This window comes from Microcaecilia unicolor, chromosome 7 (assembly GCF_901765095.1).
Source record: "Microcaecilia unicolor chromosome 7, aMicUni1.1, whole genome shotgun sequence".
Lineage (NCBI taxonomy): Eukaryota > Metazoa > Chordata > Amphibia > Gymnophiona > Siphonopidae > Microcaecilia > Microcaecilia unicolor.
The window spans coordinates 263,116,716-263,136,989 of NC_044037.1; the positions used below are offsets into that span (position 1 = coordinate 263,116,716).

A 20,274-nucleotide genomic window follows, 5' to 3' on the forward strand; every position below is an offset into this window, starting at 1 on the left:
TAGAGATGCCCATATATTCATGGGCGTCTCTAGCATTTATTTATTTATTATTACGTTTGCATCCCGCGCTTTCCCACTCAAAGCAGGTTCAATGCGGCTTACATAGTAAAAGGGAATACAGAATATTGGTAGATAAAGTAGAAGTTAAGTTTAACAGAATAATAAAAGAGATAAGAGTAGAGTAGCGTGCTCTAATCATTAGCATGCACTAAAAACACTACTGTACCTTTGTAAAAGACCCCCTCAGCATGCTAATTCCATTAGCGCGCGCTAAGTTTTATTAAAATAGCTACTAAATAATGTAAACATATGTAATAGTTTAATAATGGACAATAATCTGTTTTTACTAGGTATTAATAATTGTGTTAACATTAGCACATTTTGGTAGACTCCTTAGTGTAGTAACCTTCATGAGAACATTAATTTTAAGATGAAAAATAATTATGTCTTTTTTTCTTCTGTACTGCAGACTACCATTTTGACCCTCAGATCTGCAGGAACAGGATTACTTAGGGATTAGTACTACTTCTCCCCACTACCCATCAGAAGGACCCCAGTAGGTGCTGAGGATCTGGGTGGGGATAGGATTCTGGGGTGTGAGGGATTTTGATGAGGGTTTGAGGTGGAGGGGGAACTATTGACAAATGATTCATTGGTTCTAGGATATGGAGTTGGGAATGGGAGTAATTATTACTTAGCCATGGTACCTTTAAGTTGCATGTTAGGAGTAGCAGTTCATGCATTTGTGACCAATGTCCCACAAAGGAAAGTTATCAACATCTTCAGTTAACTTTCAATGAATAACTGCAGTTTGCAAAGTTTAATGCAAGCTGTATTATTCATTTTAAATAATAATGACCAGTTTTGCATGCATTTGTGTGCTTCACAGCTCATAATTATTTAACACAATTTATAGTAAAAATCACAAATCATTGGGCCCCTTTACTAAAGTATGTTTAAAATTTGCAGTTGCCATGGCTAAAAACAGAAAATTAACGTGCAGTACCTGCAAATTTAATATAGCATTTTTGGGGGACATTCCCAAAATCTAGTTCCATTAATGTGCAGTACTCTGAACAGATACTGTACATTCTCCACAACCATTGTCTGCAATGACCCACCTAGTTTTGCCCCCTAACACAAAATGCTCTTAGAGGTCCTTTTACAAAGATGCATTAGCGTTTTCAGCATGCACTAAAGCACTCGCTAAACACTTGAGACAACCATATGGGTGTCTCTAGCGTTTAGAACATGCTAAAAATTAGCACATGCTAAAACCTCTAGCACACCTTTGCAAAAGACCCCCTTAATGTGTGATTTAGCACTGGGTAATCATCAAAATACTGCAAAAGCAGTTGTCATGTTTGTGCATTAGCTTTTACCATGCACTAAATTGCATATTGATAGCCTAACACACTTTAGTAAAAAGGCTCCAATTTGTGTTATTTGCCATAATATGTTTTAGTAAATAGGGCTCTTAATGTGCCTAGATTGTCCTGCACTTATTATTTCAGAGTGTGGCTGGTTTTAGCTGCATTTAGGGGGTGGAATTCCAAGAGATATGTTTTGGGGATAGTGTGGTAATGTGAGCAAGGATGGGTCCAAAGCCCGGACAAAACAGAACCACACAGTAGGTTGAGGGGAACAGAAAACAATACTTTATTAAAAGTGTCAGGTACGATGAGTCCTGTTAGCATCACACGAAAGGGAAAAAATAACATTAAACTAGTGCTATGCAACAAAGTCCTCCTGTGGCCCTGCTCATAAGAACATAACATAAGAACAGCCATACTTGGTCAGACCAATGGTCCATCTAGCCCAGTATCCTGCTTCCACAGTGGCCAATGCAGGTCACAAGTACACAGGAGAAACCCAAATAGTAGCAACATTTTATGCTACCAATCATGGGGCAAGCAATGGCTTCCCTTGTGTCCATCTAAAAAAAAACATATGGACTTTTCCTCCAGAAACTTGTCCAATCCTTTTTTTAAAAACTCAGATATGCTAACCGGTTACCACATTCTACGACAATGAGATTCAGAGCTTAACTATTTGTTGAGTGAGAAAATATTTCCTCCTATTTGTTTTAAAAGTATTTTTATATAATTTCATTCCCCTAGTCTTTATACTTTTTGAAAAGTAAAAAATCGATTCACTTCTGTTCGTTCTAGACCACTCAGGATTTTGAAGACCTCAATCATATGTCCCCTCAGCTGTCCCTTTTCCAAGCTGAAGAGCCCTATCCTCTTTAGCCTTTCCAGATATGAGAGGAGTTCCATTTCCTTCTTTATTTTGGTTGCTCTACTTTGAACCTTTTCTAATCCTGCTATATCTTTGTTGAGATACGGTGACCAGAATTCAACAAAATACTTGAGGTCACACCACGGAACAATACAGAGGTATTATAGTATTTTTGCTCTTGTTTACCATCCCTTTCCTAATAATTTCTAGTATCCTGTTTCCTTTTGTGACCGCAATCACACACTGGGCAGAAGATTTCAGCATATTATCTACAATGACACCTAGATCTCTTTTTTTTTTTTTTTTGGTGCCAACTCCTAAGGTGAAGCCTAGCATCAGATAACTATGGTTTGGATTATTCTTCCCAATGTGCATCACTTTGCATTTGTTCACAATACCTTTCATCTGCCATTTGGTGCCCAGACTTCCAATTTCCTAAGGTCTTCCTGCAATTTTTCACAGCCCTCATATGTTCAAAGAACTTTGAACAATTTTGTGTCATCTGAAAATTTAATCACCTCACTTGTCATTCTGATTTCCAGATCATTTATAAATGTTAAATAGCACCAATCCTAATACAGATCCCTATGGTACTCCACTATTCACCCTCTTTCATTGTGAAAAATGGCCATTTAACCCTACCCTCTGTTTTCTGTCCAATAACCAATTTCTAATCCACAACAGAACATTGCCTCTTATCCTATGACTCTTTAATTTTCTCAGCAGTTTCTCATGAGGAACTTTGTCAAAAGCTTCTGAAAATCTAGATACACTACATCAGCCAACTTACTTTTATCACCCTGTTCATTCACGCCTTCAAAAAAATAAAGCAAATAGGTGAGACGAGATTTCCTTTGGCTCAATTCATGCTGACTCTGTCCCATTAAACCATTTTTGTATATGTAATCGATAGCTTTATTCTTTATAATAGTTTCCACTATTTTGTCCAGCACTGAAGTCAGGCTTACTGGTCTGTAATTTCCTGGAGCACCCTTGAACCCTTTGTAAAACTCAGTGTTACATTGGTCACCCTTCAATCTCCAGGCACTAAAGACAATTTTAACGACAGGTTACAGATCACTAACAGCTGATCAAAATTTTCATTTTTAAGTTATTTCAGTCCCCTAGGGTGCAGGAGATTTACTTCTCTTTGATTTGTCGATTTGGCTTAGTACGTCTTCCCAGTTAGGAATTTTAGAGTGACATTAGATTCTGTCTTATCTTTTAGACCACATGTCCAAACTATAATTAAACACTCTTTTTTAAAATTGCATTTGCTGAGCAAAATAAAACTGATGCTATTAGCTAATGATTTTCAGTCAGTGTTGCAGAGTTTGATGTGTAGTGGTCTAGATTATTGCAATTTACTCTATCTTGATTTACTGGTGTATATATTGAAATCTGTTCCATGTAGGCAAAAATGCAGTGGTACTTCTTCTGTGTGGTTCATTGCATTTCAATCATATTACTCCTTATCTTAAAGGGTTGCAATGGCTACATACAGAAGCACAGATCAAGTTTTAAAATTTTCTACTTATTCCATGTGCATTACGGGGTGATTCTGCTTGCCATTTGTCTTTGACCTCACAGATTTATGCAGTGAATAGATCGCTGTGATCAGAGGGGGCACAGCTCCTTGTGATTTTAATAGTTTAAGGGAACCCGTTTACTAAGCAGCGCTAAGGGCACACTAGTGTTTTTAGCGCATGCAATGATTAGCATATGGGCGACTCTAGCGTTTAGTGCGTGCTAAAAATGCTAGTGCACCTTATTAAACAGTGCCTCAGTAGTCTAAAAGACTTGTCTATATACCACCTTTCAGCAATTATCAACGTGGTTTACAGTAACAATATAAAAACTAAAATAGATGGGGAAAAGTATGCCAATTAAAATATGAAAGAACACACTCAAACAAGGCCAAACACGGCACCCTTAACCAGCCTTTATAGAAAGAGTGCAGAACAACCCGTAGCATATTACAATTCTAATTCAAAAACCTTTTGGAAGAAATAGGTATTCAATCTCCCCTTAAACAGTGTAAATGATTTCTCCTGCCTTAATTCTAGGGAGAGTTGATTCCACAATACAGGTGCTTTCCAATAAAAAAGCACTTTCCGTAATAACCATTAACCTAGCTTGGGCATTCCTCAGACCACTAATAAATTAGTAGCCCCGACCTCAAGGTCTTCCCTCTTTGAAGAAGGTCCATTATATTAACCTTTTTTCTTTGTGATATAGTTCCTAGAGATAACACTGTGCCTGTTCAGCCTGATTTACAGTCTTCAAAATGCCTTGTTATAAAAGAATGTTGTGGTTTTTTGTTAGTCATGCTAAAAGTATATTTCTTAATTTTAATTTTGCCTAATTTTAATACGCCTACTATATTACTCCACTATTATAGACTTTAATTTCAGAGTACAATTTTTGTTTGGTAATTTCCTGATATTTGTTCTTTATGAATTTATTTATTTTATTTCCTTTTGTACCTCTGAATTTCCTTTTCAAGTATTACACTTGTGCTGTATTTACATACCTCCCAATATTCAACACTATTTAACTGGTCAGAAACAGCCTCTGACTGGTGAAAGAGCATTTTTACAGCTAACTGCAAATATTCATCAGGAGAGAACCGGTTATCTCACACTGAATATTAGTGGTAAGCACCTACTGCTAAACCTGCTATATCATGTGATCCATCGGTTAGGCGCAGAACCTGAATGCCAGACCAGATAGGACTAGCGATTATATTAGATAGTATAAATAACAGTCCTAGCTTTATCAGCTATAATTTAACTGGTCAGCCACTGAATATTGGCTTGACTGGTTAAGGGTTTTTTTTTTTTTTTTTTTTAACAAAGCGTTGGAAAGCCCAACGCATGTTTTTCACATGTGCACTGAGGCCCCCGTTTACTGCAGCTGGTAAAAAGGAAGTCTCGCCTTCCTGCAGGAAATGGCCATGTGGCAAGTAAAGCATTTGCCATGTGGCCATTTCGGAGGGGTCCTTACCGCCACTCATTGAGGTGGCCTCTAAAATGTTAGATCATAAGACCTCTGAGTTATTGTTTTATTTGTATCAATCTTACAACTGAACAGTTAGAATATTTTAAACCCAGTCATTGATTATACTAATTTGCTTAATTCATATGGCAATGAATTTCATGGAAGGTTGAAGTTTTCTTTGGCTAAAACATATACTTATTCTGGATCTTTCCCACCTAGATATACAAGTATCCCTAATGTCATAAGAACATGTACAAATAGCATTTTTGTAATAATGAAAACAATTATATTTTACTACATTTCTCTACATAATGACTTGATTCCATTCTACATCTAAACCAACTAATATTAATCCCTTCTAATTTGATTATGTTAATCACATTATCACTATTGGTCATTGTATTTTACCTGTTTTATTTTGTGTTATGTAAATAATTCTACTGATCTATGTACCTAATTTCTTACACAGTAATATGTTAAATTAGACCATGCCTCTTACTCTGTTTATGATTATACCTTTTGCAACATACTGTAAGCCACATTGAGCCTGCAAATAGGTGGGAAAATGTGGGGTACAAATGCAGCAAATAAATAAATAATCTCTAGTACTAGTATATTTGTTAATGTAGAGGAGCATTTACGATATGACATCAAAGTACGACTTTGGATGCTTTGCGCTAAACATCCAAAATCCAAATAGGAAATATGGCCCTTTTTGAAACCACAAACCCCTGGATTTTATGTAGTGCACACAGAGTTGTGCATGCTTCTGCATGTAAATCTAGGTGTATTCTGTAACTATACATGTATATTAATTGTTTTAACAAGATGTTAAATGTTGTTAGCACTAATTGGAAAAAGTTAGAACTGAAGCATGTACATTGCTAAGCATATTCTGTAATGTGCTGTGCCTAAATTCTAATGCATGCAGGCAAAAGGGGGCATGTTTAGGGGGCGTGGAAATGGGCATTTTGTGGGCATTTCAAAATATATGTGCATTGTTATAAAATATGGGCCAGTGCACATAAATCTACGCTCATGGATTTACACCAGCTTTTTATTGGTGCAAATGGATATGCGAAGACTTAATCGCATGAACTACGCCTAACTGTATTCTAAATACCATGCATAGATTTACTCGCGGTATTTAGAATATGCTTAGGTGTAATTGTCTAATACGCATTAATTGTAGGTGCCCTATATATAATCGGGCCCAAAATGTATATATATTTTTTTCAAAGAAAATGCACAAGTGAATAACGTAGAAAATCAATCCATTGGGAAGTAAGAGAAGACAGCATTTTTAGCAGTCTAGTCTCCCAGACATCCCAGGAGAGCAATGGAGCACCTTGGGGGGGAACTGCTGTGAACTTCATATAAATTCTCCCAGGTAGACATCTCACCATTGTTCCCTTATCTTATCTGCTACGCCCTCCAAAACCCACTACCTCCCAACTGTACACCACTACAATTTCCCTTATGGGTGAAGGGGCACCTATATATGCGTGCAGTGGGTTTCTGGTGAGTTTTAGAGGGCTCACAGTTTCCACCACAAGTGTAACAGGTAAGGGGAGGTATGGGCCTGGGTCCATTTGTCTACAGTGCACTGCACCCAACACTACACTACTCGAGGGATCTGTTTGCTGCTCTACTGGACCTGGCTTTAACATCTGAGGCTGTCATAGAGGCTGCTAAGCACTATTTTTATTCACATTTTTGGAAGGTGGGAAGGAGTCAGTGACCACTGGGGGAGAAAGGGGAGTCACCCCTGATTCATTCCAGTGGTGATCTAGTCATTTAGGGCACCTTTTTGAGCATTATACAGGTCTAGACTAAAGCGTTTAGATTTTTGCCCTGGACACTGTGTTCTATTATGGCTGTAAAATGTCCAAGTGTTAGGCACGCCCTAAGCCTGCCCTAATCCCACCTTCAAAATGCCCCCAACACATCCTCTTGTGATTTGGATGCACTGCAGATGAATTGCACAGTCAGACGTTTGCAAATTTGAAAATACCAATTTGGACATTTTGAGAACAAATTTGTCCAAATGGTGCTTTCTGACATTTTTGGATGTTTTTCTCTTTTGAAAATGAGCCCTATACATTTCACATATTATAAATGACCAGAATACATACATTTAAAATAAATTCCTACATTAAAGGATTTTTCCAAGTAAGTTGTTCAAGGTGATATGTAAGGCAGCAGTGTATCAAATGATATTTCTAAAAGATATGTGGTGACAGTCTGTATACTAGCGAGCAAAATTTTCTCCCAAGCTGGCTTCAATTTATATGATTCTATTTTTTCTATTAATGCATCTCGCACTGGGATTTTATTTAGCCTTCCTGATAAATCTGTTTTTATAGTCTGTTTATAGTTACTTCCAGCCTGCATTTTATCCTGCTGACAGTTGTGTCTTACGTCAGTGTCTCTGATTGGATGATGTATTGTCTCTGAAAGAGTTGATATTTGTGCATAGTGGTATATCACTGCTGTCACATACACCACTCCTCATCCCAAGATAGATGGTACTGTGTCCTTGCATTGATAGCTTTCTCACTGGTCCTGTAACTGTAATCCATAAAATCTTTTTTTTTAAATGTATTTTTAATTTGCATTTATTTATTTATTTATTTTACCGAGAGGGTGTTACCTTGTCCCTTTGCGCTTAATGACAGGTTAATCAGCTTACCATCTGGCTTCCACAGCTGCCCTAATGTAGTACATGATTTGTTCTAATCATTATAATGGCATAATTCAGATTGATTGGGGATAAAACATGTCATTCTTTGAACATAAACCTTTGTTTTTGAGCAGTTTTTCACTCATCTATGAAAATTCAATTGAGCTGAATCTTGGCATAGAGTGCACAGTCTCAACCTGAGATTGTATGCTTCCTGCCAGCTTTCATTTAAATCACTCTGGCTCATAAAAATACTGAAAGGAACAAAAACACCAGCTTCCATTAAGGAGGCTGTTTAGAAGCTACACATCCAAAATACCTGAAATGAAATATGTCTACTGTTTAGGTTAAATTATTCCCAAATTATTATTATTTTTTTTTTTATTTATATTTATTCATTTTCATTAAATAACAAGCTATTACACTTGACAGGTAATTCAGAAAAGAAAAGATTACAATAACAGCAATTTAAAAGTAAACATAGCAATTTCTTGTTTAGACCACTAACTTGGGAGGTGGGTGTAAGGAAAAAGAAGACTTCTTAAATCAAAAATATCGGTTCCTGAGGAAATTTGCTTAGCACACTTCTCGGTCCCATCAAAACATATTATACCATCATAGTGGAAAATGACTTTAACCAAGTTTCTTAACAGTTATAAATTATTTCAGTTGTTCCGGTTGAAAAAAAATATATTTCAAACCAGTATATTTAATAACACATTTACATGGATAGTTCAAGTAAAAGGAGGCTCCCAGTTGCAACACTTCAGATCTCATAGAAAGAAAAAGTTTTCTTCTTTCTTGTGTTTGTTTTGTTATATCTGGGTACATCCATACCTTTTTCCCACGAAAAAGAACATGCATCTTTTTAAAATACATGCGTTTTACTGCCTCTAGGTCTTGTTGGAAAACAAAGGACACAATTAAAGTTGTTCTAGGTGAATCAGCTGTTAAGGATGTTTCCAGAATCTCGGATATATTTAAATGTTCCTCTGGTACCTCTGGTGGTACAGCTTGAAGGGTATCATCCACTGATTTTTTTGTATAAATATAATATATTTTATTCAGTGGTGGAAAAGAATCTGGGGTAAAATTTAATACTTCTGAAAGATATGTTTTAAAGGCTTCCTGTGGATTGATTCCAAGTTCCTGAGGAAAATTCAAAAAACGTAAATTCAACCTACGGTTGTAATTTTCTATTTGCTCGAGTCGACGGTGGATTATACTGTTATCCTTAATTACCGAGGCAGATACTCCTTGCAACTGAGAAATATCATCTCTAACAGCTTTAAATTGCTCAGCCGTTTCTTGATTAGAAGTATTTAAAGAAAGTTTTAAATTTTCAACAGTACCTAGCAAAGTTGCAATCTCTTGTGCTGTTCTGGCTGTCGTCAATTCCACTCTCTGGAGAGCGTCCCATATGCTCTCCAGAGTAACCGCTGTCGATCGCATTTTCTGAGCTCCTGGCTCAGCCAGGATCGCTTCCATCTCCTGGCCTCCTGAATGGAACGCCTCTCTAGTTCCTCGATCGTCGGCCAATACCCCTTCCACTTCCGGGTCGGGCAGGTCTCGCCTGAAGAGGCGGCCATCGGGCGGCAGCGGCGGTTGATGGTCCGGAGGGGAGAGTGACACAGCTAGCCCCAAGACTCCAAGGGTGTCTTCCCCCGTGGCTTCAGCAGGGCCCCTCTCGGTAAGTTGGACCGATTGCCTCGAGGCAAAGCGCTCTATAGTTTGTTGTTGCAGGGGTAGTTTAACGGCGGCCGAGGAAACCGTCTTAACTAACCCCTTACGCTTTGTATGAGGCATATTTCTTGAGGAAAAAGGAATTTGTTCTCCAGACTAACGAGAGCTTACACCAGGAGGAATTAGTGCGCCGCCATCTTGACACGCCCCCTCGGATAAGCAATGTTTTATCTCTCCCCAAATTATTTTTTTGTTAATTTTCTTCTACCTTACAACATTAAGGGGCCTGCAGTATCAGGAGCGAGGGGCTTTCCCGTGGGTTGAGGCCACTTTGAGCATGGCTGTAAAATGGCCAAGATTTCTATTTCTCTATTGATGGCCATGCACTAATTTCCAAATTGGCCTGTGGCCATTAGTGCATGAGCCCTTACCACCACCTATTTACTAGGCGGTAAGGGCTCAGTAGCTAACCCTGCGCTAATCATGCACACACTACCCAATTAGTACAGGGGACATCTACTCTTCACCTCCAAACGTGCCCCTTTCCCCGTGCTAAAAAGTAAATGCTATTTTTTAGTGCATGTCGATGCTAGAACTACTGTGAGAAGCCTGAATGAGTCCCACAGTGGTACCTATAGTGTTAGTGCTTACAGGTGCTTTGTAAAAGGGCCCTTAAGTTAAGTAACCTTGAGAATAATCACAGCTCATCAATGAGTGAAATGAGAGAAGGAGATTATGGTACTATTCCCCAGATTCTATATATCGTGCTTAGCATTCCGCGCCAAAATCCAAGTGTATTCTATAACAATGTGCATAACTTAATTGGCTTAACAAGCTAATCAGCATTGATAACAGCACTTAACAAGCAACAATTGGCAGTAATTAAAATTTACACGTACAACTCACTAAGCGTATTATGTAATGAACTGCGTCTAAATTCTAATGCATGCAGTTTAAAAAGGGGTGTGCCTATGGGCAGGGAAATGGGTGTTTCATGGGCATTCCAAAATTTACACCTGTAGTTATAGAATATGGTCTACTGCATGTAAATCTACACACAGGGATTTTTTTTGATGTTTTTGTTGATGTAAATGGAGGCACACTGTTTTAAGCGCTAGGATATCCCCTAAGCATATTGAATATACCATGCCTAAATCTAGGTGCCACGTATAAAATACGCTTAGTCGGAAATGTTTACTGCATGGAATTTTAGGTGCCTTATATAAAATCTGGCACTATATGTATGGGGTTAATTTTATAAAATCATTTTTGCAAGTATGTAGGTGCTTACATTCCTCTTGTGAAATTGCCCCATGTGTGAAATTACACACAATTGCAAGATCACATGTACTTACATATGTACATTTGATGTAGATGTGTTCTGGGATTGAGTTTGGGAGGAACATGGAAGGAGTTGCAAATTACACACATGCTTTATCAAATAAGTGTGATTGTGAATATTGTGCATGCATGCATGTATACCTGCTCCTGAGCAGATGCAAATGTACATGAATGCATTTCACCAAATGATTTCTGCAAGTTTTGTGATACTTTTTCATAAAGACGCAGAGGTTCCTGTGTGGTTTTATAAAATACGATGCAAATTATGCACCTTTTAGATCTCTCAATCTAGACTTTTCTAGGAGTAGCCTAATGGTTAAGTGCAGCAAGCTGAGAACAAAGGGACCCAGGTTCAGATCCCACTTCAGCTCTTAGTGATTCTGTACGTGTTTAGCGTAGGGTTTAGGGCTCTGTGCCCTCCTGCAAAGATGTGGGTTTGAGTCCCACTGGGGGTGTTTAGGGTTACTGTTTGTAGCATAGAATGTTGCTACTATTCAGGTTTCTATCAGGTACTTGTGACCTGGGTTGGCCACTATTGGAAGCAGGATACTGGGCAAGATGGACCATTGGCCTGACCCAGTATGGCTATTCTTATGTTCTCTTCTTTGTTACAGTCATTGTGGGATCGATTCATAGAGGAATGCTGCACAGTTTTTAAGTTCTTGCCAAGAACTTTATAGAATTACTCTAGAACTGTGGCCAAGGTAGTATGTGAGAAATTTCTGTAGAGAGCACACCTTCTCCAAAGGTCTGAATATTTTTACACGGCAACAAATATCAGAAAGGCTCAGCCAAATAACCTTCAAAAATTTCCAATCATGTACCTGATTACAGAGTCCTTTTACTAAGCTGCGTTTGGGGATAACACTTGCCTAACACAGCAAAAATGGCCTAACGCAGGGCACGATAAAACATTACATATTAGTTTTGCCATCTGCACACAGTAAGCATGTGCTGCCCGATATTCAAAAGTATTTAACTGGCCAGGAATGACACCTGGCCAGTTAAATACCCTCAAGCTGGCTATCCGCTGATATTCAGGGGTAGATAGCCGGCTATCTCCCGCTGAATATCCTGTCAGCGGCTAGCCCGGTTACCGGCTATGTCGCATGACATAACTGGTTACCGCTGATTTTCACCAGCTGACCAGTTAAGTTTAGCAGCCAGATAGACCTGCTACAGGTTTATCTCTGGCCGCTAGAACCTAGCCATTTAACCTTCTATGTTTGCGGCACCAAAAATCCCCCCGGAAATCCAATGCTGGTGGCCGGATATAGCCCCGGCATTGAATTTCTGGGTTCACTGGTGAAAGTGGGAGTTAGCCAGCCTAACTCCTGCTGTCTCAGTATCAAGGCCTTGGTATTTATCTATTTATTTGTTTTTGTCAAGGGTGGAGAACAGTCATGGATGTGCTAAACCAGCTAGTGCACTGATGTCACCAGCGCAATAACTGGTTAGTATGTCCATAACGTGGGAGCCCTTAGCATCTCCTAAATGAGAAGCAGTAAGTGCCCTCATAGTAATATTTTCTATGCCTATGCGCATGGCCAGAAATAAAACAGAAATCTCTTTTTGATGGCTGCACTAAAAAAGGACTTAGTGAATGTTTCTATTTACTACCAACCTGCATTTTATCCTGTGGACAGTTTAGTAAAAGGGCCCCTGTATGTCTCACAACTTGTGCTGTGTCAAATCAATCACCCCTGTATGAAGGATTAAAAGGGATGAAATATTTGACCCTGCATGTATTTTGCACTCGTTCATGAAAATAAACTGGTTTATTCAAGATCTCTTCCATTTATCTTCTCAGGTAATTGTAAAATCAGGACCAGGCACCTTCCTCAGTCTAGCAGTTTATGATAACTACATATTCTGGTCCGACTGGGTGAGGAGAGCGATACTACGATCTAATAAATACACAGGTGGAGATACTAAAATCCTTCGATCTGATATACCGCATCAACCCATGGGTATCATTGCTGTTGCCAGTGATACTAACAGCTGTGAGTTGGAATATAATTAATAATATTCACATGTGTTTTATGTTATTTTAATATTACTGTTATCATTATTAGAGATTAGTAATATTTAGCATATTGTTATACTGTCACACACTATTTTCCTCTACCAAACTTTAGAATTTATCTACTTACATACATGCAATATCTGCGGATACTTTCACCTGCAAGCTTTGAAATAGATTTCAGAGAAAAATTGCAAGAATGCTTTCTCTTTAGAAACTTAGGGCTCCTTTTACTAAGCGGTGGTATGCTCAATGTGGTCTTATTGCTCGCTATAATGGAAGTACCGCCAGGCTACCACAGCAGCCCGGCAGTACTTCTCACCCCTACAGTGCTACAAATATTTATTTCTTTTTGTAGCCCCGGACTGTACCAGGTTATCGCAGGAGCCCTTACCGCCACCTCAATGGGTAGCGGTAAGAGCTCCCCCACAAAATGGCCACACGGCGAGTGCTTTACTTGCACCCGGCCATTTCCTGCAGGAAAGCAAGACCTTCCCTTTTACCAGCTGCAGTAAGAGGGGGACTCAGTGCGTGTGTAAAACACACGCCACACCAGCGCCGGTCCCCTTTTGCCGCAGCTTGGTAAAAGGGGACCTGTATTGGGAAAAAGTACCTGCAGAGATTTTCATCTGCTTTTCAGTAGGGTTTTTTTTCTCCATACAAAATGCCAAACACAGCTTTGGAAAATGAAATCCGTATCTTACTTCTTTGCACTAACCTAACAATACCCCCTAGGCCCAGCTAAATTTTACCTGGCAAAAAAAGTATAATCCTTGCTCATCACCACAAGTTAACAAGATAGGAATTGTACAACTATATGTCTTAGCTTTTTTAGAACCATAGTATTTCTGAGCAAGGTGTATATGCGCAGATGATTTTTTCAACATGTTTTAGAAAAAAAAAATAGCTGCTGTAGAACCCTGCTAAATCACAGTATTGCCCATCAAACTGGATAAAGAAAGAATAGATCCTCGAGGCTCAACAAATGCAGCCCAACCAAGAAAATGTGGCAGAACGATACAGAAATAGTTTCCATTGTTTCAATGCCATAAGCCTGATCAATATAGATTTCAAGCACACCTGGATAGGATGCCTGTACATGTACCTGTAGAAGAAAGCAGCCAAAAGAACCAGCCAGTGGCTGAAAGCTCAGTTGAAGTTTAGTAAAAGCACCCTTCAATAAAAAAGCACTTGTATGGTATACAATAGTCTAATGATTAGAGCAGTTGACTGAGAACCAGGTTCAATTCCCCCTGCAGCCCTTCATGACTCTGGGCAAGTCACTTTACCCTCTATTGCCCCAAAGTACAAAATAAGCGCTTTACACAGAAAGGCCAAATCCCATCTCCTTAATAAAAGCTCAACATGTTTATCCATTTGTAGAGCAACTCATACTGGTCTTGGATTCCAGTGTAAGCAAACTTTATGACTTAAAGACTAAGGGTTCCTTTTACAAAGTGGCAGTAAGCCTAATGTGGGCTTACCTCTCGCTAAAAGGGAAGTACCATCAGGCCACCACAACAGCCCAACAGTAGATCCTATCCCCAGTGCACGTCATATCCGGTGCTACAAAACTATTTTAATTTTTGTAGCATTGGTGAGTACCCGGTGGTAATCAGGCAGTGCGCACGCTGCCCAGTTACAACCGGATTAATACGGGAGCACTTGCACCAAGTTCTCCCCCCCAAAAAAATGGCTGCACTGCAAGGGCTTCACTTGCCTCACAGCCATTTCCTAAAAAAACCCCAAAGACCTGTCTTTTACCCACTGCGGTAAAAGGGGCCTCAGCATGCATCAAAAACACACACCGATGCTAGCACAGACCCCCTTTTGCCACAGTTTTGTAAAAGAACCCTTAATTCTGTATATGGGTCTGAAAAAAATGAGTTGGACACATTTATAAAATAACATTTGGCACTGGGATCTACGCTCAGACACCAACTGAAACCAGGTGTAAATCTTCATGCCTAAATTAGGTATGGATCTGCCTAATTCTGTAACACTGCACATAAATTCCAGAAACGCTCCTGACCCACCCATACCCTTCCCATGACTACACCCCATTATGGATCCATGTGTAAAAATTTACGTCAGCAAATACCAAGCTCCAAGAAATGGAGAAAAAGGAAAGAACCCCTACATCCCTTGAGGAATGAGTAGGGGTGGACCAAGGAAGTTCTGCTGGAAGTTCTTTAATCCACCCCTACTTCTTCCTCAAAGTAAAAAAAATTACATGCACATCTTTATAGAAAAGTGACTAAAAGATGCATATGTAAATTAAAATTATTGCCAATTTGCGCTAATAATTGATAACACCCAATTATTGGTGCTAATTGACTCGTTATGCAATTAAATTGCATGCACAAATTAGGCATGCACCCAAATTTGAATGTGAAAATTTTAGTGTCATATATAGAATTACGGGGTAAGTGTCTTGTTTTGAGGTATGTTATATGGCCTTATGATAAAAGGTTGAATGTGCCCCTGACCATATTGGGCTTTTATTAGCATATAGTAGGACCATACAAGTCCACCTCCCCCTTGTCTTTTACTGAAGGTTACTTTTAATAAGCTTTAATTGATTTTTTTTCAGCCACTGACTGGTTCTTTTGGCTGCTTTCTTCTTGTTCCCTGGATTGCCGCAGTGGCTTTGTTGGGCCTATACATGTAACATCTTATAAACTATAGAAGGAAGCTTTCTTTGGCACAATGCAAGTACTTCAGAGAGCATTAGCAGTAAATTTGAGAGATTGAATCATACTTCACATACTGTGGCTTAGGAGTGAGGTTCATTACTGTCAGTGCAAAAACGCTCATTTGGAGACATTGTCCCTGGATAGAATTGAATTTTAATCTTGTTAGAGATACAGGGAGATAAAGTCTGTTCTATATTTATAAATCATATAGAGGGGCCATTCAGGTGGTAAATGATGTGCATTTGGTTGATTCCCAAGCCATTACTTCTGATCTCCAGGTCAGCTGGGGCTGTGGAAGCTCCATCTATAGATCCCAGATGGAAGGAATCTCACTCATTGCTGTTGGCAAAATTCAGGGTCTAGGATTACAAGGTTTTAGAAACATTTCTGGTGGGTACAGTCCCAGAATAGGCATTGTGACAATGATAGTGAGAGGGATGTGTATATAATATTTGGCAGCTACAAGCTTTAAATGTTACTTTATTCTAGCATTTGTATCCATTTTAATCAATTATAGTTTGAGGTAATAACAACACACAATATACAAAAGATACTAGCAGAAAACAGTAAGCAGAAGCTCTGACTCTTTCTCTGAATGGGTACAAAGTTAAAGAATAAAGAATACAAAATCTCAGCCCTTGTTCTGTCTGAGCTGAACATACAAAGAGAAGGAGGAAAACAAGTTTAAAATGTTGTAATATATACTATATTGATACATATCAGCTAATTGTAATTAATAGTCTGTCCCTATTCATGTGGAAACATGCAAATGTTGGGTTAACACATATAAAAAACATGCCAAAAAGTCACATGTATTAGATGTAGACCTATTTGAGCCGCTTCTCAAACTCACACATGAGTGCCCTCCTCACCTGTATTCTGGCTGCTAGCACCCTGCTTCCCACCATAAAGTCTGGCATCTCTCTCTTTCTCTCTCTCCATCTCTCCTGTGATTTGACATCTCTCACACACCCCTTCCTAGCCCCTCCTCTCCCCACCACAGTCCACCAACCTTGTGTTTATGGCTAATTGTACTTAAGACATGATGCTTCTAGCCATGCAGAGCCTATCCTCTGCCACATCCCACCTACTCTGATGTAACTTCCTGCTTCTTGTGGGTGGGATATGGCAGCAGGAAGGCCCTGCATGGTCAGAAGTGTTTCTTGAGACACTGTCAACCATGAAGGTTAGGAAGGTGGTTTGTGATTGTGATGAGGGGGAGGATAGTGGAAAATATGTTAGGATCTGTGGGGAAAAGAGGAAGAGATGCTTGAGGACCTGAGAAATAGGGGGAGAGGGAGAGAAGCAGATGCCAGGACTTGCAAGGGAAGGAGACAGAGGGAGTGATGCTGGACCCATATGGGGAAGACAGAAGGGACAGAAGAGAGGGATACTTGATGGGCCCCCAGGGGGGGTGAGGAAGAAATGAGAAAACTTGCTAGGGAAGGAGTAAAAGGGAGAGATGCTCAATCAGTGGGAAGGAGGCAGGGAAGAGAGATAAATATACTTGCTGGATTCCCAGGGAGGGGCAGGGGGGGAGATGCTGGCCTTGGGATGGGGACAGGAGGGAAGGACGAGATATGGAGAGATACCAGCCCCTGGGGGGAGAGGATGCAGGAAGGAGAGAGATGGGAAAAGCTGAACATGGGGAGGAATGGGGACACAGAGAAGCAATGCTGCACATGTGAGGTTGATAGGTGATGCTGGGCAGGGTGGATGGGATATTAGGGAGTTTGACACAGAGGGAAGATTCTGCACAGGGCAAGAATAAGGACACAGAGAGGGGAGTTGCTCAATATGGCAGGAAGATAGGGGCATGGATATAGAGGGGAGAGGTTGGATAGAATTGATAAGGACACCGAGAAATGATGAATGAAGAACACACAGAGAGAAACAAAGGAAATTTGGAGAAGTAGACCGTGGTAAGAGACTTAAGAGAAGACAGAGGAAAGCAGAAAACAGAGTCTGGGACCAACATGATTGGAAAAAACTAAAATGGCAGGTGTGATATAATATATGTACAATCTCCAGATATATTTATCCAGATATCTTTCAGATAAGTTGTGGCCCCAATATTTTAAAAATAGTCTGAGGTTGAATGCATTATTTTGTTTTAGGTGAACTGTCGCCATGTGCTACAATGAATGGAGGTTGTCATGATCTGTGTCTCCTCACTCCTGAAGGTCAAGTGAATTGTTCTTGTAGAGGGGATCGAATATTACTAGAAAACAACAGATGTGTTGGTGAGTAATTCATTGCATTTCAAATACAAACGATCATATAATTTTATACTTGTATGTCTCTCATCTCAGAAGCTACAACTCAATGAGATTTTCAAGATGTCCACAATGAATTAAAAGCAGACTCAAAAAAGGTTGTTGTTTTTTTTTTTTAATAGACTGCAAAAAACAAAGGAAAATATTGTGTTCATTTTTATGGTAGTCACAAAAATATGCACATACTATGAAAATAAGTTCTTCACTAATTACCATGGCATTTAAGAAAGTGTACTGAATTTGTTTCAGTCATGTCGGCCAGGTAAATTCATGAGGTGCATTTAATTACTGATGCCAACTGACTTGCACAAATGTCTTGCTCAAAGTACAAAGATGTAAAGCTGCCACTCTGGTGAGGACCAGCAAAAAGCAGCAGAAGCAAAGCAGCCTGGAATGTGGATATTTGCTTTCAGGAATTATTCCCTGATTTGATTACAAAATCCAGGTTTCATAGCAATTGTCTTACACATAGTATTGTAAAATGCTAGAGGCAAAGCCCATAATGACTCAAATTATGAAAGGTATTCCCCTCCCCCCCCCAAAAAAAAATCAAAACTTTTTAATCGGCCATCATTGGCTGCTGGCCAATGATTAAATAGTGATTAAACACCTAACCTCAAATATTCAGCAGGAGATAACCAGATATCTCCCATTAAATATCCCAGTTAGTAGCCAGCAGCTTAGGAGTGGATATTCAGCACCAAACCGGCTATGTTGAGGGGCTAAAATAGGCCTATCTTTGACCACTAAAACGTTAACCAGTTAGCACTGAATATTGGCATAGCAAGTTAACTTGTTAGCAGCCAAAATAAACCTGGACATTCAGTGCTGCTCTCTGGAAATGGCCAGCCTTGGATATCCGGTTTTAATGCTGATGGCGGACAGCAAATAAGCTGCCTCCTGCCGGCTGAATATCAGGCCCATTGAAAATATTGATGTAATAGACATTTGCATGATCAAAAATAAGGGGTCTTTTTACTAAGGTGCGCTGAAAAATGGCCTGCAGTAGTGTAGGCACGTGTTTTGGGCACATGCAGATCCATTTCTCAGCGCACCTGCAAAAAATGCCTTTTAAAAATGTTTGCCAAAAATGGACGTGCAGCAAAATCTAAATTTGCGCGTGTCCATTTTGGGTCTGAGACCTTACCGCCAGCCATTGACCTAGCGGTAAAGTCTCACATGGTAACCAGGTGGTAATGACCTACAAGCGTCAAATGCCACTTGACGCACATCTGATAACGCACGTCCAAAATTATTTTTCAGATGTGTGTATTGGACTTGTGCCAAAAATGAAATTACCACAATAGCCATGCGGTAGCCGGGCAGTAACTTCATTTTGGCGCACCTTGGGCACACATAGACACTTACACAGCTTAGTAAAAGAGCTCCTAACTTTGCCTTAGTTTTTGATATAAACAAAGTTTTTTTGCATTTTTGAGGATTTTTTGAATGGTTTTGTTTGTGGTTTGTGAATGTGTTGTATTTGCACAAACATTTTTCTTGCATATACAAATCAGTTGTATGTGTATTAATTCTCAATATTTGCAGACAAGTGATTTGCACCACATACTTTAAATTTTTAGGCACCCATATGAAGCAAATATATGCTCAAAAATGCACACCCTATGATCTAGATAATAGTTCTACCATTATGATATATATATAAGAAAATTATCAGCAGTATGGCCAGTAGTTGGAAAGTAAGGCCATTGCTGGGTATACATCTACAGTCTGTGTTCCAAATATGGCAAAACAGGACAGGCATTTGGTCTGTTCCCTGATTATGGAAAGACAGATCTGGATGGGCTTTATTGGACTTCCACAACAACTCTAGCAGTTCAGAAGTAAGCACAGTGTCAGGCAGACCTCTACAGTCTGTGACCTGGAAATGCTATGAGTGTAATTCAGAGAAGGAGGAGAAGACACCTTAAGGTTGATAGCAAGTTAAATGTTGTCAGTTTGCTCCGGCTACCTTGTTGGACAGACGGGATGGACTGCACAGGTCTTTAAGTGCCATTGTTTATTATGCTACTCTGGGGTCCTTTTACTAAAGCCCAGTGAGTGCTAATGGACATTTGCATGCCCTTGGTGCCACGTCGCCCATAGGTAAAAATAGGATGTGCAGCATTTAGCACATGCTAAGCTTTAGTAAAGGGGCCCTTTATTACTAAATTATTTTGTGTTCACCTTTTTAGCTAAAAATTCTTCATGCAGCATGTACACCGAATTTGAATGTGGCAATGGTGAATGTATTGACTACCAGTTAACCTGTGATGGCATTGCTCACTGCAAGGATAAATCTGATGAAAAGCAATTATATTGTGGTAAGTG

General features: G+C 39.5%; 1 protein-coding gene across 1 annotated transcript in view; it reads left to right on the top strand.

Annotated features, from left to right (window-relative positions):
• LRP1B (LDL receptor related protein 1B) overlaps positions 1-20,274 on the top strand; it is a 1,639,960-nt gene that overhangs the window by 1,117,853 nt on the left and 501,833 nt on the right. Inside the window, 3 exon segments of the mRNA XM_030210865.1 lie at positions 12,759-12,951; positions 17,785-17,910; positions 20,139-20,267. Coding sequence (XP_030066725.1) covers positions 12,759-12,951; positions 17,785-17,910; positions 20,139-20,267 — 448 coding nt within the window.